The sequence below is a fragment of the Chenopodium album genome, chromosome 19 (genome assembly GCF_948465745.1).
Source record: "Chenopodium album chromosome 19, dcCheAlbu1.1, whole genome shotgun sequence".
In the NCBI taxonomy this organism is placed as follows: domain Eukaryota; kingdom Viridiplantae; phylum Streptophyta; class Magnoliopsida; order Caryophyllales; family Amaranthaceae; genus Chenopodium; species Chenopodium album.
The window spans coordinates 13,592,206-13,614,940 of NC_137852.1; the positions used below are offsets into that span (position 1 = coordinate 13,592,206).

The 22,735-nt window shown below is 37.6% G+C and overlaps 4 protein-coding genes across 4 annotated transcripts; 2 read left to right on the plus strand and 2 right to left on the minus strand.

Annotated features, from left to right (window-relative positions):
* Positions 1-821: 821 nt before the first annotated feature.
* LOC145596175 (glutathione S-transferase L3-like) lies at positions 822-9,326 on the minus strand. The gene is made up of 10 exons (XM_081652595.1): positions 9,025-9,326; positions 8,881-8,955; positions 8,690-8,750; positions 8,454-8,540; positions 4,848-4,946; positions 4,652-4,757; positions 4,500-4,576; positions 4,144-4,251; positions 1,242-1,322; positions 822-1,108 (listed from the first exon to the last, which is right to left on the minus strand). Exons 1-10 carry the CDS (start codon positions 9,237-9,239, stop codon positions 1,097-1,099), a joined length of 921 nt encoding a protein of 306 aa, XP_081508721.1. The 5' UTR covers positions 9,240-9,326; the 3' UTR covers positions 822-1,096.
* Positions 5,460-7,875, minus strand: LOC145596174 (proteinaceous RNase P 1, chloroplastic/mitochondrial-like). Its single transcript, XM_081652594.1, has 2 exons — positions 7,347-7,875; positions 5,460-7,259 (listed from the first exon to the last, which is right to left on the minus strand). The coding sequence occupies exons 1-2, from the start codon at positions 7,462-7,464 to the stop codon at positions 5,689-5,691; spliced, it is 1,689 nt and encodes a 562-aa protein (XP_081508720.1). The 5' UTR covers positions 7,465-7,875; the 3' UTR covers positions 5,460-5,688.
* A 6,537-nt stretch (positions 9,327-15,863) lies between the features above and the next one.
* On the plus strand, positions 15,864-18,660 carry LOC145594732 (uncharacterized). The gene is made up of 2 exons (XM_081651066.1): positions 15,864-17,005; positions 17,348-18,660. Exons 1-2 carry the CDS (start codon positions 15,947-15,949, stop codon positions 18,413-18,415), a joined length of 2,127 nt encoding a protein of 708 aa, XP_081507192.1. The 5' UTR covers positions 15,864-15,946; the 3' UTR covers positions 18,416-18,660.
* A 2,889-nt stretch (positions 18,661-21,549) lies between these two features.
* On the plus strand, positions 21,550-22,291 carry LOC145593812 (homeobox-leucine zipper protein ATHB-15-like). The gene is made up of 3 exons (XM_081650179.1): positions 21,550-21,638; positions 21,733-21,867; positions 21,978-22,291. The coding sequence occupies exons 1-3, from the start codon at positions 21,630-21,632 to the stop codon at positions 22,086-22,088; spliced, it is 255 nt and encodes an 84-aa protein (XP_081506305.1). The 5' UTR covers positions 21,550-21,629; the 3' UTR covers positions 22,089-22,291.
* Positions 22,292-22,735: the final 444 nt, after the last annotated feature.

Consider the following 22,735-nt stretch of genomic DNA (forward strand, 5'->3'; position numbering starts at 1 on the left):
AAAAAAAAAAAAAAAAAAAAAGAGTGTAATTCAAATACTTAAAAGTGGACATAGTTCAAAACTTCAAATTGATACAAGGGTTGATCAAGCCTAACAAGAAAATAGTCCAATACAAAACAAGCTCATGCAAAGTTTGATATGCCGAAAACGTATGTCGGCAAGATATGAGTCATGCATGGACATCATTTTTAATATTTAGCACAAACTCATAGGATGTTCCGCATGTGAACCCTCTTATTAAAAATTAGTGAGGGGATGTGCTAGTATAATGACGTGCATGGCACATGATCCGAGTCTTGCATAAGCACCATTTATTAAAGATCGACACGGCTTGGCACTGTACAACTATTACTAGGCTCGTTCTAAGCACCACTATTACTAGGCTGATTCTAAGCACACCCAATTTGAGCTCAAACTATGCTAGCATAGCTCGTGGGCCTATACGTACCCACCTTTATTAGTCCTACCTATCGTATAATTTGTACTTCGTATAAGTTATAAGAAACATTGTATTACTATTAGCACAATTCTTGAAGCTAAGATTGAATTGCATTGATTGAAGCATATTTTGCATGATTACTGATTGCATTTTGAGTGTAGATGACATGGCATATTGAAAGGAGAGTACTGGGGGTTGGTTTACCCTCAATAATCCTAAATTTCTTCAAGTAAAATAGGCAAAAAGGAGTTAATCAAGCTGGTTGTCATGAATGTCATCTACCCAAAGTTTCAAAATGATACCAAAAATTTTAGTTTGGATATTACTTATCTGATATATTTCTGGTAAAGATATTGCAATCACTGGGAAATACTTCATACAGTTTACCAAGAAATTCTATTACTTGTATTACATTAGTAAAAGCTCTAATACATCACAGTTTGAAAAGTAAAAGTACTAAAGCTTTCACTGAGAATATACAAGAAGTATCTGAAAATATAAGGGCATTCCTCATGCTAACAAGCATGGCTTATTAAGCTGACAACTACCCCAGTTATTCGAGTTTAGAGGATTGATTCATTCCACATGTAATCCATTATCACCTTCTATTAAAAAAAAAAAATAACAAGCTTTCCGTAGCTTAGCTTCATCCTCTCGTCAAAGCTTGGTCTGCAAAGAAAATTGGAGTACCATATAAAGTTGTTCGAAAATTATGTGCTACAGAGTATAAAACATAATGTATGAAAAATACATGCATACAAATATATACGAGTTGATAGAAAGTGTTATCATTAGTCATTACCAAGAAACGTTTCTTGTAACTTTCAACAAGCAACTTTGGATCAGTTTGTGTTTGCTTATAGCCCTCTATTTTATCCATCTCCTGCGACATTATCACACAGAATGGTTAAGCTTGAACAGCTTTTAAGATACTTTTATTTGGAATAAAAATTTAAAGACTACTTTATTAAGTTATTCAACCCTTTGCATTGTATAAGCAGAGATTTTCTTGAAAAATCCACAATGTATGAATCATCTAAGCACCACAATCGTTCCAAGCTACTGGTCCACATGTTTTGATTAATACAAGAAATGAACTGAAATTTGGTCTTAGACTTTGGTCTGTTTCATGAGCACATAGCCACAAAACCACTGGTATTGTTAGCTTATAGCAAAGGGTTGCTTAAGAACTCACAGGAAGCAGTACAAATAGGCTAGATGTGTCTTGAATCTTGGAATTTTTCTGTTCTTAAACGTCACAAGATGATGTAATAGACTAACCTAAGGAGGGGCAATATTGGTAGTCTAGTCCAGTACTATTAGGTTAGTCGTAAGCTTTAGTATAAATAGAGAGGGGGGGGGGGGGGGAGCAGTAGGCAGAAACCTAGAGAGAGTAATGGCGTCAAGCCATTATTAGGGAGTGCTATTAACCCTATAATTTTGTAACCCCTCCACTATTATCAATCAACATTAAAGCTTCCATCTTTATTAATTCACTAATAAAAATCAGAAATTACAAGTCCGACAACAAGCCTATTACAACTTGCATTGCTGTTATATTGGTTTTGTTGTGTTACTGATTTGAGTCTATTACAGATGACTGAAGCCTAACAGATGCAAAAATGCAACAGTAATGTAGATGTATTATTTAGCTAAATAACTACCTACCACACACTCTATGCCTTGATTTAATAGATTAATGTAACAGTTTAACAGGTGCAGGAGTTTCTAGAAACACATAAAGGCTAGTTTATACTTCATAATAACAATTGATGGAGTACACACAAAGTATAAATAAGAGAGATTAGATAAGGGTATCTTATTGGCCAAATAGTGAAGAAAATAGCTTAGATAGCCTTCCCAACAGAAAAATGAAATAAATTCATCCAAATATTTTGAACGGAAAATGGAGGTCCTGCAAATAGTCTAATCACCTTACTACCCAGATTTTTTTTATATAATCAGTTTGCGTCCCTTCACAAATCAGGTTACTCTTTTTTTTTTTTTTTTTTGATTGACGGGGGGTTGCTACCTGCCTGCCAAAAAAAATCTGTGAATTCATATGCATTGTACAGGAAACCACTCAATTGACTGACAAAGCGTCACGTTACAATAACTCAGTGGCAAACTTACTGGAGCCAAGTACTCCTTTTGCCTCAAAATGCAATAAAGGCAATACAGGCAGCTTGCACGACCTTTCTTTGGACTGGGAGCTCTAGGGCGTCTAAAAGGACTCTGTTTCCAGGAAAAGGTTGGGTATGAGTAGCAGCAAGGGTTGGAACATTATACGTAGTATATATATTAGACACTGGGACAAAACAGCACTAAGTTTTTATGGAGCATTTCATAGAAGAAAAGAAAAGGTATGGTTGAAATGGATTCATGAGTACTATGTGAAGGACAGGGACCTTGTTAGTTGTTACTATGATTGTGCCTAGACAGGCTTCATTCATGGTAAGGAAAATTCTGAGTGCTAAGGCCTACAACTGTTCTCAATAAGCATATCCTAAAAAGAGATGAATATATCATGATGATTAGTTCCTTGAGAGCAAAATGATTTGCAACAATCCTGCATTCCTAAACCTCCCAAATGTAACTTCATTACCTGGCCAGCCATTTTAGGCAAACTTTCTACTTGTGATAATATGCTTATTTGGAATGCAAAGATTAAAAGTAGTCTGAGTGACAAGGAAGATGAAAGAACTGCTCAGGGGTGAATTGGAGTTATATCCTCAACTGACTTAGTATTTAAAGAAACCCTAGTGACTGGCATTGTGAGATTTAGGTGACCATAGTGTGCACAGAATAACAGTATCCGAGCATACTAATATGGAAAGAAAGGAATACTACGAAGCTCCAGGAAATGCAGCAAGATACTACTCTAAGTAACTAGTAACTACTGTGAATGTGAGATAAATTTAATGATTGTTTGCACAGATACAAGTGACGAAGTTAGCAAGGTTAGTGCCTAAGTGTTCAGTTGGTTGTGAGCTTCTTGCCAAGTTGCCAGTTTAACCTCTGGCTGCTTGTAGACCAGGCCAAAAATACCCAACCCAATGCGACTCATACCCAAACAAGACACTACTCTAAGTAACTAGTAACTACTGTGAATGTGAGATAAATTTAATGATTGTTTGCACAGATACAAGTGAAGAAGTTAGCAAGGTTAGTGCCTAAGTGTTCAGTTGGTTGTGAGCTTCTTGCCAAGTTGCCAGTTTAACCTCTGGCTGCTTGTAGACCAGGCCAAAAATACCCAACCCAATGCGACTCATACCCAAACAAGACACTACCCGTACCCTAACCTAGATGACCCGAACTAGATCCAACCCAAATCCGGACCAAAACTCACTTTACCTGAATATGACCTGCACCCAAATGGACCCAACCCATACCTAGCTTGAAACTTACCTCGCCCAAATCTGGCATGACTCTAAAAGCTATTTCAAACTTCTTGTCCAGGACTACAATGTACAGGATGACCAATGAAATACCACCATAGAATGATAGGAAAACATTGCAACAGAAAAGTATTAACCTCTTACCTCGAAATGACAGAGAATAACATTTTATCCCCATCAGAATTTTCACAAGTCAAACTAGGCAGTTAAAATTTTAAATAAATGGAGTATAAGAAGCTTTTCTTTTGCGTTCTCTTTTTTCTAAACTTAATTATACTACTGTCTTTGATCAATAATTTATTATACCTGAATCCACATAGCAATCTTAGGTCTCGCAGCTGTAATATCATAGCTCCTCACATCTTTCAAAAAGGGGATGTATCTTTCAAAGAATGGGACATAAGCAATATCAACCTGTGGTGGAAGTCATGAGAAGAGTCAATACAAATGAAGGATTCTGACCCTGTAAACTATCCAAAGGTACAAAATTTATATCTGGTTACAGTTCATTCCATAGTGAATAGCAAGACTGCAAGAGTATGCTTCTTCAGATGTTAATTTAGCAACCTTCATATTTGCTATAAGTGATTGAGTGTGAGGAAGAGCATTCATCAAATATTTGCGTTAAATTATAAGTGTAAACTTGAAGCATAAATCCATACCAGACTGAACTGACCCAGAAAAAAAGGGCCATCATTGAACTTGGAAAGCGCATCTTCAATGTAATCAAAGGCAGCACCTGATGTCGATGACAAAGGAAATTGTGAAAGCCATAACAATGATTAAAAAACATGTGGTTCAGATTTCAATATACCAGTCTCTGCATTCACTCCATCCTCCTTGAAAGAAGAAGTTATAGCTTTATGGAATGAGTCAATATAAGAAAATAGTACGCCAGCAAAGTCCTGCTTCACAGGATCCTGCAAGATAAAATTAATTATAATAGAGAGAGATATTAACCTAAATACCTAATTGCAAATAAACGCAAGGATTTATCTTCCAAAGCTTACACTGGGGAATAAGGAAGGCCCTTCAAAGTGACTGTCAATAAACTTCATCAAATCAAGGCTCTCACCTCTAACTTCATTTTTGTACTCTAATGATGGAACCTGACATTATTTTAAATGGCAACAGTGGTAGTAAGAAGAAATAGCTTCATCAAGAAACCATTTTAATACTACATTTTTGTTATAATCAAAACTTGTCCCATTGGATATATTTTAAAGAAGAGAAACTGACAAATTCACTATTATAACTTGGACACCAGTCAGAAGAAAGAGTTGGGTTTGCTTTTACTTATGACATGAAATTTGCCGGCTTTTGATAAAGCATTTTGATAAATGTTGGAAGAATCATACGTATAACAGAGCAACTACTTCAACATTCAGTCACAGTGCCCATAACCATGATTTATGATCAAAGATCCCAGACTCCCAGTATCTTTGTTCCCTTGATGATTTCAAAACAAACTTGTCATTTCATATCTTAAAAAATTTTATAATCCACTATAGAGGCCAATTTGTACTGAAATGGAACAATATATTTGAAGGAAGAATTTTGACAAAAGTAGGATAACAGTCTTGACATTGTCATGTTGGTGATGTCACATATTAGACTGTTGCTTGAAAAAATAGGAGAATAACTTCATAGATGTAACAAATACAAGTCAAGGGAATTTCTATCCCAAAATATGATCACAAAGACTACATTAAAAAAGATGAGCTATCAATCTCAAACATACTACCGCCTGTGCAATGTGAAGCAGAAACCCAAGATACTAACCACTAGAAATAGATTCAATCTTTCTCTCTTTATTAGTCTCTATCCATGAAGTGATCAATCTTTAAAGACTCAATTGAACAATTGAGCTTTAACTTTGGATTTAATCTTAGTAGCTCTAGTAGCACAGAGCCACTGTCTAGGTATTTCGAGGTCATCACCTGTCACTGTAGGTATATGCCAACTACCACTTTCAGATTCTTGAGTTACAATTGAATATGGTGGAGGCATGTGGAGGACAAGACCACTTGTTGAGACTGTCATCCTAATCTGATGCTTTTCCTTCCATCGAGGGAAAATGCTACAAGTATTTCCTAGCAGCTGGAACAAGTGGTCCCTCATCTCATCATTTGTAAGCAACAAACACTTGCATCTAACAGCAGCGTATAACCAATACCAGTCATCATTTGAACCTAGCGGGGTGGCATAAAGGGCACCAGCCTTCCTCCAGCTCCCCAACATTCTCTTTATATTAGTAGTTTCAGCTGGTCCAGAATAAACACGATTTTGATGAAGAATGACAAGAGGCAATTTCTTTGTAGGGCTAATTTGTTGTAGCCTATTTACAACATTAGCAAGCTGCCTAAAGTCAAAAGATTCTGAGTCGCAAAGGCCAACATTAGCACCATCCACAACTGCATCAAAAGGTCCATTACTCCGAAGCCACTGCTGGAACTTCAAAAAGTCAGCCAGTTTTTCTTTTTTGCATGCCAAAGAACTCAACGAACAAGCAAAATTCTCAGTCTCTTTAGGGTCAATGTCAATGCACACAAGTTTCTCACCACAGGAACTACACACACCCTTCTTATCCATCACGGTCTTTACAACCCCCCATTTACCGCTACCAAGCCACCCTTGCCCATGCCACCCTCCTCCACCCATCATTATACCTTCCTTCACCTTGCCCACGTCCCAATTCTCCATCCCAACACCACTAGCTGTCTCAGATTTGAACCAACATTCCACTATCTTAGCAGTCTCTTCAGAAACCTGCCTCACACTAGTTCGCAATCGATGCAACATCTCATAAACCTTATCTCCCCTCCTAGCATCCACACTCAACTTCAAAAGAGCAGCAAGCTCAGGCTCCTCAGCCACTACCCCACACTCTATCATGTGTGCATCCACCTTGTACGCCCCATCAGCATCCCCCTTCTCTAAAAACCCAAACAATGCTGGTGCGTACGATCTAAGCTTCGGAACATTACCACTATCCTTCATCCGCTTAACTAAATCAAAAGCCATTTCCGGGTCTTTCTTACAAGCTGCTAATCTAGCCAAACTAGTAAATGTAGCCTCATTCGGAACAACTCTATCAATACCCATTTGTCTAAATATCTCAAATCCCCTTTCTAAACTATCAATACCACAATCACTAATACCATTCAAAGCATGATTAGAACACAAATAAAAAAGTACATTATAATGATGAAGAGATAGTTCTGTACCATCAACTCTAGCAGCATCGTAAAGGCGCAGAGCTTCATCAAGCTTATTAAACTTTGAACACATATCAAGTTTACACTTCAGTATGTATTCAGGCGTCACACTTCGGGCTTTTTTCCTTTCTTTCAATGACATCCTTTTACCCGGAACATCCGAAGAAGAAACAGGTTTGGTTGAAGAAGCCGCAGCAGTAGAAACTGCAAAGGTGGAAGAAAAGGGATAACTGAAAAGGGGTTTTTTGCTAATGAAAGAAAGAGAAGAAGAAGCAGGAATATGGGTATAACCGCCATTGTTGCAGGTTCCATGAAGGAGAGAGAAAATTGGGCGGCATTGAGCAAAGTTGAGTCGAGGCAAGCTCATCAAAACGGGTAGCCTGGGCATGATAATGAGGCGAATATGCATCAAATCAACTTCAAAATGAGGATTAATTTACTGGGTGTTCAAGGTTTTAATCAATTGAGCATTAATTTTTCTGGGGTTTTAAGGAGATTTAATCAAATGAGGATGATAAAACCCTAATTTTCAAATTGCAAAGTTGCCGGAATTAATGGTATAAAAACATCCCTTTGAAAATTGGAGGTAAGAAAAGCTGAAATTGGTGGTGGGATGGAGTTGCGACAAAGATAAGGCGGCGGATGGCGGTGGTCCGACGCCCTAGTGCGGCGAGGTTGTCAGGTTGCAGCACTAAGAAAGCTAAGGGAAAGAGATAAGGAGTAGGGATTTGGGGGATTGGTTTAGCCGATTTTTCACACTCCAGTTGGCACTTGCTGGTTTTTTTTGGCTTGTAGGGGGGCATTTGGAACTCCGGATTATCGTCATGGGTAAAAATTTTGGTGTTTAGAGAGCCACAAGGGCGGGGATGAGAATCGATCCCAGAATCTCCTGGAATCGGGAAGGAAGCTCTAATCACTTGAACCACAAGGGCGGGGATGAGAAATATTAGTCATACAATGCATGTGAATATGTCAAGTATAATTTTCTGTTTTTTTTCAATTTTTTATTTCACATGTTAGTTTTTTTTAGACGGTATTGTAGTTTTTATTAAAGGATGATATTATGTTAATATTTTTTTAGATGGTAGTTTTTTATTAAGGCTGGTTGGTAAAAATGAAAGGGGTATTTTGGAAAAGTAAAATTTATCACCCTAAACCCCTTTTCACTTTATATATAGGATTAATAGGTGTGTTACAAAAATACGGAGTAATAATTACAAGTACTCTGCATATTGTTAGGTTAATAATAAATTGAACTTTACTACTACGTAATAAGTAATAACAGTGTATGGCACGATCCCTAGACTAGTTTTGCAAATTTAGGAGACTAACCCTATTTGACAAAAGACTAGCCCTTCAAAGCAAATACTAGTACTCCGTAGAAATGAAGAAGATTACCTTATTTGATGGGTAGACTTTTTCTTTGTACCACGAAGGCCTGTTTTTGAGATCAATGGCCACCAATTCTATTTTATCTTGTAGTCCCTTCTCCCAAAAAAAAAAAAAAAAAAAATAAAAATAAAAATCATGCCAAAAAATGGAAATGCTTTTTTTTTTTTTAAAATAGAAAACTACTTTTCCTAAAAAAAAAAATTACTCCATATGGGTTAAAGACTTAAAGTTAGAAAATCTACCTTACAATTACGAGTAATCCAAACCCGTTGAGCATATGGGCAAGTGTATGAAATATACAACCTTCAAAAAAATCAAAACTCACCACAATTAAATCAATAATCTTGTTCAAAAAAAAAAAAAAATCAATAATCCACCTTAAAAATGGAAATTTCACCCTTTTTTCGAAAAAATGGAAAATTAGGAGTAGAACCTTGTTGTGCCATCAAACAATGAAGGTGGGTCTGAAGTAGAATCAAGAGGTGGAGGCAAGATTACTTCCATTTTCCTAATTACAAATTTAGAGACAAAAATTCAATTAACCCAATAATATAAATCAATTAATATGCTAAATTACCTGGTGGAAGCCATTGATGAAGCAGTGATGGCAATTTTTCTTTGGATTTTCAAGTGAAGAGAGCGAAAATGATGGTGTTTTTGTTGTTGAATATGAAAATTTGGGAGTGTAATTGATTTAATGGGGTTTAATGGAAAGAAAGAGATGATTGGAAAATGTGAGGTTGATGCATAAACATTACGAGTACTCATTATTGCTGGAGTTGTAGAACCCATTTTCAGTTCGTTGTTGCTATAGTTCTGCACTTTGAAATTAAAGCACTTTAGTTTTAGCCGGAGTGTGTACACGATAAACTTGAATCAATTAAGCACACATGTTTTTTAGGGGGGTAGGGGGGGAGAGTAAGGGATAGCTCAACTGGTTAGAGCTTTTGTCATTTCGGCAAATTTTGGGATCAATTCTCACCCCGTCTTTGTGCCTCTCTAAAGACCAAAAAATTGTTTTCTAGGGAGGGTGTTGTACTCCGGACTGTTTTTTTTTTTTCATGTTATGTAATTGTGTATACTATCTCTATTTCTGAATACTTGTACTTTGTATTAGTAAGAGGGATAACAATTTATTTATAAAAAAAATAAATTTTAATGTGTAATTTGTTGTTGAATCCGTTTCATTGTATATCTCAAACAATTTTTTTATTTACGATTGTTTTATATACATAATTGCATACTTGTATATTTTATGGACAAATTTGTACATCGCACATATAGATGTCAAAATGTTACTCCCTCCGTTTTTAAATAAGAAAAATTGAAAAGAATAATCCCACCTTTCGCCCATCTGTTCAAAATAATCCCACCTTTTCGAATTCTAGAAATAATCCCACCTTGTACCCCCATCTTCCCAAAATGAGCCTTTTACTTGTTAGTGAAATTGGTAACCGGTTTTGAAGGTATGTTGCCGCGTGTTGTCTTCTAATTGGTTATTTTTTATTTATTTTTTATTTTTAAAAATTAAAGGAATAAAAAAATCGTCTTCTTCCTTGCTCTACTGTCCTGCCGGAGCCACCCCTCCCTCGTCAGATCAGCTGCCCGCCGGAATAGCCAAAAGCCGGCCAAATCACCACCTAATTCATTTTTTCTCACATATTGCAGCCGCCCTCCTTGATTTCCTCCCACCTAATTCACCACCACCACTACATCCAGCCACCCACACACCGGAAAAAAAATAAAAAAAGAAACCCAAACATTAACTTCCCTTCCCCGTCACTCACTCACTCCCCACTTGAACAATTTACCCAAATCGACAACAACAAAAGCTTGGTTACCAGACTGCCCATTGCCGCAAACCAACACCTCCAGCAGCACCGCTTCCGCCGCTTATAACATCAAAAGCCGGTCAACAACTGCCGCATTATACTTTTGGTAAGCCAATTTAGCCCAATTTCAGATTAATTGAAGCCCCAATTCAACCCAATTTCAAATTAATTGAAGCCCCAATTCAACCCAATTTCAAATTAATTGAAGCCCCAATTCAACCCACTTTCAGATTAATTGAAGCCCCAATTCTACCATTGAAGGAGTGACGAAGGTAGGAGGTTTGATGAGCTTCAAAGGAGGAGGAGAAAGAGAAAGATGATTTTGAGTGGTGGTTAAGCTCGTAGGATTGGGGGTCGAGCTCGCAATTGATGTGCATTGCTAAGAGAAGGCAGGGGTAGGGGAGTTGGAGTTCTATGTTGAGGTTGAGTATGGGGGCTGCAAAAGGTGGGGATTAGCTGTGGCTTGTGAGTTGTGGTTGTTGTTATGGACGGTGGAGCAAGGGTAGTGTTTGCGTTGGAGTTGGTGTGTGGTGGTGGTGTGGAGGTGGTTGACAGGGATGGAGGGGTGAGGTGAGAGAAGATAGATTAAAGGGAAAAATAATAAAAAAAAATTAAAGAAAAAAAAATCTAACCTGTTTTACAGGTTAAAGGTAAAAAGGATCATTTTGAGAATATGGGGAACAAAGGTGGGATTATTTCTGGAATTCGGAAATGTGGGATTATTTTGAGCAAATGGGCGAAAGGTGGGATTATTCTTTTCAATTTTTCCTTTTAAATACTTGCTCCATTTCTCCATGCGCGGAGTTTTAGGAGAAATTGGATAAAGTAATAAAATATGGAGGTAGTGGGGTAGTTGAGAAAATAAAAAATTGTAAAAAGCAAAAGTAGTGGAAGAATAGGAGGAGGGAGAGAATTATGTTGGGTCCACTAAGTGTGAGAAATGAATTAAATATTGTAAAAGCTTTCCAAAAGAGGAAATGGAGAAAGTATTTAAAAACGGCCGGAAAGGAAAGTGGAGCAAGTATTTAAAAGCGGAGGGAGTACAAGGATTAGGAACAAATTAAAGAGAGTACTTCCTCTGTTTTTTTTAATTGCAATAGTTTGACCTTTCGGAAAGTCTTGTCGATTTCCAACTTTTGATCATTAATATCTTTAATTTTGTATTCTAATAAGTTATAAAATGATCATTCAACAACATATTGCATGACTAAATTTGTTCACACCATTATTAATGAGTCAATTTTCCTGGAAACTTTTCATCGTCTTTCCTCTTCTCCATTTTCTACTACCAAACACCGTGAACAAAATAAAACACTTCATCATCTAAACAATAAGATTTTAATAGCTCAGTTAAAAGAATATTAAAATCAATCTAGTAGTATACTTTACACAAAGTTTCATTGATTTGTAATTATGTACCTCGAAATTATTAACATGAGGAATTAGAGATTATAAATTTGGAGAATTAGGGTTTATAATCTATAGAATTAGTAATTTATGTATAAATTTGGAAAGTTGGGGTATTAAATTTGGAAATTAAGGTTCTTAAAGTAACTAGGGGATTTTAAGGTTTATAATTTTTGGGAATTGGAAAATTGAAATTTTTATCATCAATATGAGTATTTAATGTTTAATACATGGGTTATATACATAAATGATTGTGATTTATAAATTTGGGAATTATGGTTAGCTCATATAAAATTGATAATTACAATGTTTAATCATTCAAACTAGAGTGTGGCACGGGCAATGCCTCGAGATTCTAGTTTGTACTTGTTTAGTTCGCTAATCATGTTCGATTATTTTTTCTTAATGATTAGATTATCTATCATCTAAAAATTTCATGACTTGAAACAAAAATGTAAACACTGATTATGTTATTCAATTATTTGATAAAAAAAAAACAATAAATGAATAGCTAAGATGGTAAGACTTGTAACTTATTACCGGTTGGTCTCGAATGTTATGGAGGTGACATGACATCTCTTTAGTGTTTAAAGGTTACACGTGGTACATATTATGTTTTAGCAACTCTAATATATAAGTTAGGGGTTATTGGGGTTACTCGGTCAGTCGTACAGGGTTACTCGACGAGTGTTATAAGATTTACAAGGGGGCACATGATGTGGTCAACCACATACATATACGCGTTGAAAAAAGTAAGGGGTCATTTGTTTCATCAAATGGAAATGGAATGACTTAAACAAAGGGAATGGAAATGATTAGAATGTAATTCCCTTTGATTTACAATGTTGTTTGTTTTAAACAACAAAAGAAAAACCACTACAAAACCACCATACAACCACCACAAAACTACCAAATCATTTCTCTTTTCCCTTTTTCTCCGACAACCGTGAAGATCTCAACCATCCAGCCACCACACCGCAACCCATTGCCGCCCCTATCTTCTCTCCATTCAAATCCTTCAACACATTCGACGCCGAAGCCGTCGACGAGTTCGACGCACTCTCATTGGAGTAATTTGTCATTCCAAGAAGGGTTTTCGCCGCCAATATGATCGATGCGAGATTGGAGTTTGCGGTGTGGTGGCTTTAGGGGTTTTAGGGTTTTTCGGGGAGAAGAGTAGGGGCAGAGAGGGAATTCAATCGGGTGTCTGGGTAGTTCAGTTGTGGGGAATCTAGCGCCTAGGGTTTCGGGAGTGGTGGAAGGGCCGACTGGCCATTTTACATGGGTGGAGGAGGGTTTTTTAGGTTTTGTGTGGGCGGGGGTAGGATTTCGGGGGAGAGGAGAGGCGGCGAGAGGTGGTGGAGGGGCGGCGAACGGTGACGGTGGTTGGTTTCCTGATGGAGTAGGTAGGTAGGTAGGTGGGGGGATGGTGGTATAGTGGTGTGGTGGTGGCTAAGGAATGAGAATGGAAATACTTAAGTGGGGAACCAATTTAGAAGGATTTTGGGGAATGAAGAGGGTAAAGGGAATGAAAAGAAAGGCCTAACAAACAATAATAAGGGGAATGAAGGCAGTTGATTCCCATTCCCTTTGATGAATATAATACCCCCAACCAAACGACCCCTAAATATATTCTAATAATAAATAAATAAAACTTATATAATGTGAATAAAAATAATAAGGAAAAATAAACTCTATTAATCCCAACTTTGTCCAATTTACTGTAAATAATCTCAATTTTCTATTATTCTATAATAATCCCAACTTTCACTTGTATTTTCTTTCTTTATCCTAAACCGGTCAATAAAAGTCAACAACCTTTGATTCTAGGTTCCTTAACACGTGTCAACACGTGATTGGTAAGAAAAAATTAAAACAGAAAAAAAATTCAAAAATCCAAAACATTGGCGTTGGTGGCCCGTCTCCCAAGCCCGCCAATGAACCACCTCCTCCCAGACCCTTGCCACCAATTTTTTGCCACCTAATCACCCCTGACACCGAAAATCGGCCCCCAACCCAACGCCACCTTTGATTACCACCATCGCTATTCAGAATGTTGCCAAGATGTCATTCCCTTCCCCAACTCAACCCCCTAAATGGACCCCTCCTTTCCTAGCTACACCGCCGAATCGACGCCCCCTCCCTTCCCACATCACCGAAACTGGCCCCACTTCCCTTCCCCAAACCCAGAAACCGACCCTATCCCTTCACCCACATTTAAAATCGGTCCTAAGCTCCCATTGACAAATGTTTCGGAGTTAGGTTGGGGTGGGGGTTGGTAAACAAGGTATGGTGGGGGGAGCAGTTTGAAATTGGTGATCGGCGTCAGAAATCGATAATCGAGGTCGAAAATAGGCTTGGCTAGGGAGTCCACGACCACTGGCGGTGACCATAGCTGGCTTGGGCTTTGATTTTTTTATTTTAAACTTCTCTTTATCATACAAAATTTATTAAAAAACAAATTTTGAACCAACAAACAAGTGACATGTGGCAATTATATTTTTAACAAAAAAATTAACCCTTTCTTCAAGTTATCGATGATTGAGATTGAAGAAGAAAAATGCAGGTAAAAGTTGGGATTATTACATATAATTGATAGTTGGGATTATTTACAATCAATTGAGCAAAGTTGATATTATTAAAGTGTACTTTTCCAAATAATAAGGAAAATTTCACACTTGTTACGGAAAAGTACCCTAAATCACATTTGCTACCGCTTTAATTTTTTATTTTATATTACTACCACCTAAATAACCGTTTTTTAAAAATCACTACCACTTAACGGAATCCGTTAGGATTTCCGTTAAGTTTATTAAAAAAATAAATAAAAATTAATTAAAAAATAAAAAATTAATTAAAAAAAAATGTAAACCACCCTCCCCCCTACCCTGCCACCCCTGCCCTCAATTACCACCACCCTACCCTCCCCCCTGCCGGCGCCGACGCGTACCCATCCCTTTCCCCCACCCCTACGCATCTAACGAACACCCCCATCCCTTTCCTTCACCCCTACGCAGCCAAAACCACCCCTTTCCCCCACCCCTACGCAGCCAAAACCACCCCTTTCCCCTTCCCCCCACCGAAATCCGCCCCCGCCAGCCCCGTTCCCCCCACCGAATCGACCCCCCTCCCCTTCCCCTACCGTTTTCGACCTTCACAAACCCTAAACCACTCGTCCACCACCCCAAAACCACCCAAATTGAATTTAGGGTTTCGTTCCGGCTCGATTCAGGTTGGGGTGGGGGAAATCGGTCGTTTTCCTCTCGATTCAGGTTGGGGAAAGGGGAAATCGGTCGTTTCCGACTCGATTCCAGTTGGAGTTATGTCGGGGATGGTGTTTAAGGGTTGGGGGTGGCTGTTTTGGGTGGTGTCGGGGCTGGTGTTTAAGGGTGGGGGTGGGGGCAACGAGGAAGGGATAAGGGAAGGTGGTGGGTCTGTCACCGACGCCAACAGGGGGTAGAGAGGTTGCTGACTTTTAAAAAAAAGTCATGGTGGTCGAAGGTGGCAAACGGGGAGGTAGTGAGGGTGTCCGAGGAGGGAGGGGTGGCAGTGAGGGTGGTTGATGTCACTAACGGAAATTGTAACGGAAAGCGTTAAGTGGTAGTGATTTTAAAAAAATGTTGATTTAGGTGGTAGTAATATAAAATAAAAAATTAAAGGGGTAGCAAATGTGAATTAGGGTTCTTTCCCTGGTAGCAAATGTGAAATTTTCCAAATAATAAAGAAATACTCCATCTGTTTTTAAATACTTGCTCCATTTCTATTTTTTACACTATTAATTTGTCCTACTTTAACTAATGTTTGTGATTTATACATAAGAAAAAAATATAGTCTTGTGGGTAGTTGTTGGAATCGTATTAATGAATAGATTATTAATTTTCAATTGTTAGAATTTATACTTATTGATAATTAAAGATATTATTGATCAAAGATTAGTATCGACATACGTGTCCAAGAATAATGGAGCAATTATTTAAAAACGGAGGAAGTATAATTTTATAAGGATCAAAATCTTAACGAGTTGATCGTAAGCTATTTGACTCGACTCAAAACTTTAACGAGTACGAATCGAGCACTTGTGAAGTCTAACACCGTTCAGCTCGTGATCAATTCGTTCGACTCTCTTTAGCCTCTCTTCCCCAACTTTGTCAAACTCCTTGTCATGATTTGACGAACACTAGGGTTTAAGCCAGATTTGTAACACCACCTTTAACCTCCTCTTTCTCTCTCTCTCTCTCTCTCTCTCTTCTCATTTTCACCATGAATCTTCGACTCAGACAATTGATTTCCAAGCAAACACTCAACAAACTCACTCGAATCACTTCATCTTCTTCCTCTTCATCCGCCATTTTTGTTGCTCACAACAATCACCCTCAAAATCAACTCAAAACCCCACCATTTCTACCCACCCAAATCAAGAATTTCCATTCTTCTCCTCAACTCAATCACCCTCTCTCTGCTGCTGTTGCTGACGACGAGGAAGACGAAGATGAGGCCGCCATGAACGAGTTCTTATCCCGATTTGTGCACAACATGCGTGGGAAGCTAAACGAGTCATACCCAGATTGCGATAAGCCCACCATTGATGCTATGTTGTTGGTAATTGTGGAGAAGTTGGTGAGTGAGATGGAAAAAGGGGGTAATTTAGAGGAGAAATTGGTTTCTGGGAATGGCGATTTCAGCGAGGATTTGTGGAAGACTGTTTGGGATGTGAGCAATAATGTGTATTTAGAAATGGAGAGAGAGAAGAAGAAGGAGAAGATGAAGAAGTTTTTGCAATCGGAGGAGGTTAAATCGATGGCTAGGTTTGCTAGTGAGGTGGGTGTTCGTGGGGATATGCTGCACGAGCTGAGGTTTAAGTGGGCGCGCGAGGCGATGGAGAAGGCCGAGTTCTACGAGGGGTTGGAGAAAGCCGGTGAGGCGGCGAAGGAGGGGGAATTGGGCAAGGCCGAGGCGGGTGCCGGTGCCGAAGTGGTGGAGGATAGTTTTGTGGGAAATGATGATAGTGGTTTGCCAAAGAGGCATGGGAAGATTAAGTATAAGCTCTATGGACTTGATTTGTCAGGTTCAATGTGGAAAGAAGTGGCTGATAAGGTTCATGAGGCAGGGGAGGTGATTTCTCCTCAAGAGGCTAAGTCAATCACTGGGAAATGTAAATTAGTTACAGAGAAGATTCTTGGGTTGGGGAAACAGGACGATTTCGATACCGTGGTTTCTCCATTGCTGGATGAATGGAAGGAGTTGTTGCAGCCCAATAGGGTTGATTGGATCTCATTGCTTCAGAGAATCAAGGAACGAGATGGCTCTATGTATATTAAGGTATGATTTAATTTCGAATTCTTTGATTTAGTTTTGATGATTGAAATGTTGTTTGATATACATTGCATAGTTGGTAGAAATAGAACCCCATTTATTTTGTTTAAGTGGTTGCTTAGTTGCCTAAATGTTTGATTATACTCTTTTTTGGCTTTGACTTATGAATGCATTTGGCTAAAGTTTGAGTATGGTTTAGATATAATGATGGCTGCTTTTTTTGGCCTTGTCAGATAGTTAGTTTTATGTATCATGTGATTTGCATTGTGTGTTTTTGTTTGCTTTGATGTGATTGCTTCGAGTTTGGATTAGTAAATCTGATAGTGTGTCTATAAATGCATTTGCTAGGTGATGGAACATGTCCTTGATGAGCCTTCCTTCCAAGCTAACATCAGAGACTACTCAAAACTTATTGATGTTTATGCTGAAGAGAATCGATCAGAGGATATTGAAAGGATTCTTAAGAAGATGAGTGAAAGTGGCATGGAGCCAGATATTGTAATCTTAACTGCTTTACTTTACATGTATAGCAAGGGGAACAATGTTGAGCAGGCAAATGCAGCTTATGAAGCATTGAAGAGTCAAGGATTCAAACCGGATATGGAGGTTTACAACTCAATGATAATGATGTATGTCAATGCTGGGAAGCCCAAGATGGGTGAAACACTCATGAGAGAAATGGAGCTTAGAGACATGAAACCCACAGAGGATATTTATATGGCCTTGCTGCGGGCATTTGCCAAAAACGGTGATAGTATTGGAGCTCAAAGAATTGTGAACACTATGCAGTTTGCAGGGTTCCAACAAACTGCAGAATCTTGCGCATTGCTTCTTGAGGCATGTGTCAAATCTGGTAATCCTAGCGAAGCAAGAAACTGTTTCAACGAGATGATGAATCTTGGATTCAAACCTGATGACAGGTGTACTTCATACATGATTTCTGCATATGAGAAGAAAAACGAACTAGGCAAGGCATTATATCTGTTACTAGAGCTGGAAAAGGGTGGATTTGAACCTGGAGTTTCTACTTACAGTGTTTTGGTAGATTGGTTGGGTAAGTTGCAGTTGATTGATGAGGCTGAGCAAATGTTGACAAAAATTGCTCAGCTGGGTGAGGCTCCTCCTTTCAAGATTCAAGTAAGCCTTTGTGACATGTATGCTAGAGCTAAGATGGAGAAGAAGGCACTTCAGGCTTTAGGGGTTCTGGAGGCCAAAAAGGACCTTTTGGAATACCAGGACTTTGAGAGAATTATACAGGCACTTCTAAAAGGTGACTTTGTGCAAGATGCGCAAAGGATGTATAAGCTGATGGAAGGCCAAGGATTTGACCCATCATATGATCTCCAAATGAGATTTATGGCAACTCAATCTTTCGGTGGAAAGAGTGATGGTAGCAAGAGACCAGGATTGAGATAATTGTGGCACTTTATGAAATTTCGTATTAAGTGCCATGTCCATTAATACTTCTGCAAGCAGTGCCTTAGTTACTCTTTTTAACCACATCCTGCTTGTGACATTTCTGTGGTTTTACAAACTTAGTAGAGTGCCTCAAATGCGGCTCCTATACGCAATTGTTGGTAGTAGGAACTCGCCTGTATCCGTGGGCAAGAAATTGTCTAATTGGTTTTAGTAAAATCTCATTTTGTTGAGCTATTTCATCAGCTTTTGTCTTGTTTTACAGCTATATGGCTAAGATAGGTACACGCATCCTTTTTGAGGTTATGGCTTATTAAATTAGAAATTTAATTCTTCCTCCAACTTTTGTTATATCTCAAGTGTTTTGCACTGTCTGGTATTCCATCATAAATAGATTTTTGATTTAAGTCAGTTGGTTTTTAATCAATAATAGCATAGTAAAAGATGGGTATTGTAACTGCAAAGCGCACCTTGTTGTATGAACGACTGGCGTTCTTTTTACCTCTCATTCGTGCTTTGTCACTAACTCAAATACTTCTTTTTAACTTGTAGAAGAATTGCTCTCTTCTCCCTACATTTGATTATGTGCTTAGAGGATGATTGTCCTGTAGCTGATTCATACTTGGTCTGAGTATTAATTTGCTGTGTGTGTGGCTAATTAGCTTAAGCTGATCGAGTTACTGATTAATTTGCTGGCGTGTGTGGACAATTGGCTTAAGCTGATCGTGTTACTGATAAATGGTGCCAATGCTTTCCTATCTCCTCTTAGTCAACTATTTGATGTATGTATAATTGTATATCTCACATATATTCACCAGATAACAGGAGCAAAATCAGTTGGTGGAAGTCATCTTTGGTACATGAATAGTGGCCCTTTGATTGGTTTGCTTTCACCTCTGCTTTTCTATTAAATTAAATTTAATACGAAGTATTGCCTTTTTTTTTTTCATATTATTTGCATATAAGAAAAATAGGGATGCATATGATGAGGTGAAAGATAGAGAATAATGACAACTTACAAAGGGAAAGAAAAAACAGTTATTGCATATCTTATCTTACTACTATAAATGTGAGAAGTTGTTTAATGTTGAATTTAAACAGTAAGACTATGGTATTGCTATTGCTCTTCTGGTATGCTTCTCCTTTTTTTTTTTTGGCCATATCAGTAGCCTTTTCTGCCTTCTCCTCCCTTCCTTTCATTTTGCTTTTCAGATTTTCCTGCTCTTCTATAGTTGTCATCTTCTTACTTGCTCGTATTCTCATCGTCTCACTCTCTCCCCTCCTTCATTCGTAGTGTTGAGCTGGAGGTGTATGGGGTGGTGAAATCGCTGGCTTGCTGCATTGGGTTTGATCGGCAGCAACAAAATTGATTAGTTATTCCTACAATATTGGTTATTCCTACGAACCCTCAATCTCAAGAGTACATCCACTTTGCTGATAACGTCAATTTTTGGTTTTTTTTTTTTTTACTTTGATTCCCCGAATTTCACTCCTAATTACTTTGATTTTTTTTTTTTTTTATTTATATTTTTTTTCATGAATTCTATTTAAATGATCTAATCAGACTTACTTGATCCTTGGTTTTGAATCCTTAGCAGTTAACTTAAAATTGCATAATTTATGCTTAAATCATGTCTTTTTAAAAATTTAATTAGATTCTGTCGTGTTATATTGTAAATTTTGTACTGGAATAAGTATTATTTATTTGCTTAGTCTTATATGTGATTCATTTTTAAAGGACTGTTGTAGTTCGTGTTCTGTTTGCTAGGATGATGTTGATTACTTTGCTTTATCTTCGACTTTTGAATCATTTTTTTGGAAAGTTGGAGTTTTTATACAATTTCTTATAATGATTTTGATATTATTACGTTCTGTTGAAGTGCTGATTGTTATTGTACTGTAAATTTGGTTATTTTTTGCAAATTTAGGAACTTTCTTGACTCTGGGATTAGTACAGGAAATAATAGGGTGATTATAAGCCAAATTTGTTCTATCAAGTGTATGTAAAATGCAGACAAGGTCTGTAAAACTATTACTGAATTACCCTGGCTTTGTATCATTCATAGTTCTTCGAAATTGTGTTTGATTGAATTCTTGTCGATTTTGTTAGGTATCAAGTTTCAGGAATTATGGCTCGAGCCTATGTCTGCAATCTAGATCTTAAGTCTCCAAACACAAGCTTGATGATGAATTTCAAGTTTTATGGTGTTCTTTGCAGGTTACGATTAGTTTTCAATCTTTCGTATGTTGTAGAATTTTTCCCCTTAATTTTGAATTGATTTGGATACATATCTTGTAACTGTATTTCCTTTGTTAGATTCATTTAAGTTTCGTCTATGTTTAATTGTTAATGCTTTGTTCTTTTGAAACTCTCCTGAGTATGATTGATGATCCTTTTCTCAGATTGCTATATTGCTATGTAATGTAACTTGGGTTGAATTTGTTGTTAGCCTTATATGAAAGCTGTTTATATGACACTATACCTAAATTATGGCTTTTAAAAGGTATGTGTGGGAATTATCATTGTTTTGGAATGGTGTGCTTTATAGGTTTACTTATTTTTAAGACCTTAACTGTGTGGGAGCTTTAGGTGATGTTCATTAAAATTGTGGCTGCTCTCGATCTTTCAAAATGCTCATAGAGTTGTACCATTTTACCTGAGGGTGATTATACTTCTGCAATGTCTTTGTACTAATTTTGTGGTTCAGGCAATATCTCTGTAACAGAAATATACATAGAAACTAATGAAAGCATGACAACCTATTCACTTGATTACAAGCTCAAGTACATGATTGTGATTTTGTGAAGGTCTGGCATTCTAGGTTAAAATTCATTTTCATAATAACTAGCTGTCTTGGTTTGATAGTATTGACCCAGAACTCTAATTGTCTTATAGGATAATCATGAATTTGATATTAGCTTTAGCCATATAAATTGAATTTGATGTCAAAGCTGCTCTTTGTACCATACCAGTTGCTCGTACTGTATGTGTTGGGGGTCAAGTCGTTCTTCCTCTTGTACACACAATTGAAAATTAAGAGGCAAAAAAAACCTCGTATCATTTTTCTTTAGTCTTGATTGATTTTATTGATACTGTACATCTGATATTGACAGTATAATTTGTATGTTTTCAACAGTTCATGGGGGTTGTTCGGCTTGAAAATCTTGGTCATATTCATGAAGACATGTTTATGCCAGCAGACATACATATGCTATGATGCGAGTAAGTATACTCTTAATTCTGTACTTAGTTGCATTGATGGATATGGATAATGCTTGAGAACAATCTCAATTTCTGCATTTGTTTGATTTCCCAGCTATGTAGTGGAGTAGATGAAAATGCTTTTGGGGCATGTGCAGAACTCTTATTCGCTCCAATAGATGCATCTTTCTCTGATGATGCTCCGCTCCTTCCATCTGGTTTCCGAATGATTCCGACCGACTCTTCCAAGGTGATTGTTTTCTTGAACTTGGGCTACTCATTTTTAATGATTTTTATTTTGTTTTAGCTTCCTTGTTCTATCCTCGAGACCTTGACTTAATATTGTTGATGATATGGCAGGATGTTTCAAGTCCAAAATGCATTCTTGACCTTACATCTGCCCTCGAGGTTGGCGCTGCAGGAAATAAATCACTTGCTTATAATAGAAGGTCTGTAAGTGGGAAATTGTGATGACTGTAGCTTTTCAGTTTGCTTTGGAGATTCAACTTCAGGAGAGTGTTGCTTCTATGGCATGAGCATGACGATATGTTAGGAGTAATATCCTCTGTTCATAGTGTAGCATTTGTGCTCTCCCCTTCTCGTTTTGGTTCTCTTAATGGTTCACCTTCATCTCCTGGAACTCTTGTAGCCTAGACATTTGTCAAAGCTACAGGATTTTTTCATTTTTTGTTAAAATCAAACTACCTGAATCTGATTACATAGCTTGTGAATTGTGATATGCAAATCTTCAACAAGTAACTGATTATAGTTCATCTACATTGACGGGTTCTATCTAGGAGTAGAGTTGCTTAAACTCGGTAAGAGAGAGGGGAATCCATTCTCAGATCTCTTTTTAGCCATTCTGTGCCATTTTGTCCTACTCTTTGAAGGTATCATTTTGCATAACAACCAATCATGCTCATTTTTGAGTTTGTTATTATTCCTGTATGTTTGAGTGTTCAAAGTGATACTCAACATATAAAAAAGAAGCAACTCTTACTGTAAATTTGAGTGGCATTGTGCTGTTATTAACACTTGGGGCATTCAACCCTTCAAACAATATACAACCTGTGAACATATTCTCCTTTGAAATTACACACGCATTGCCAGATTTCTCA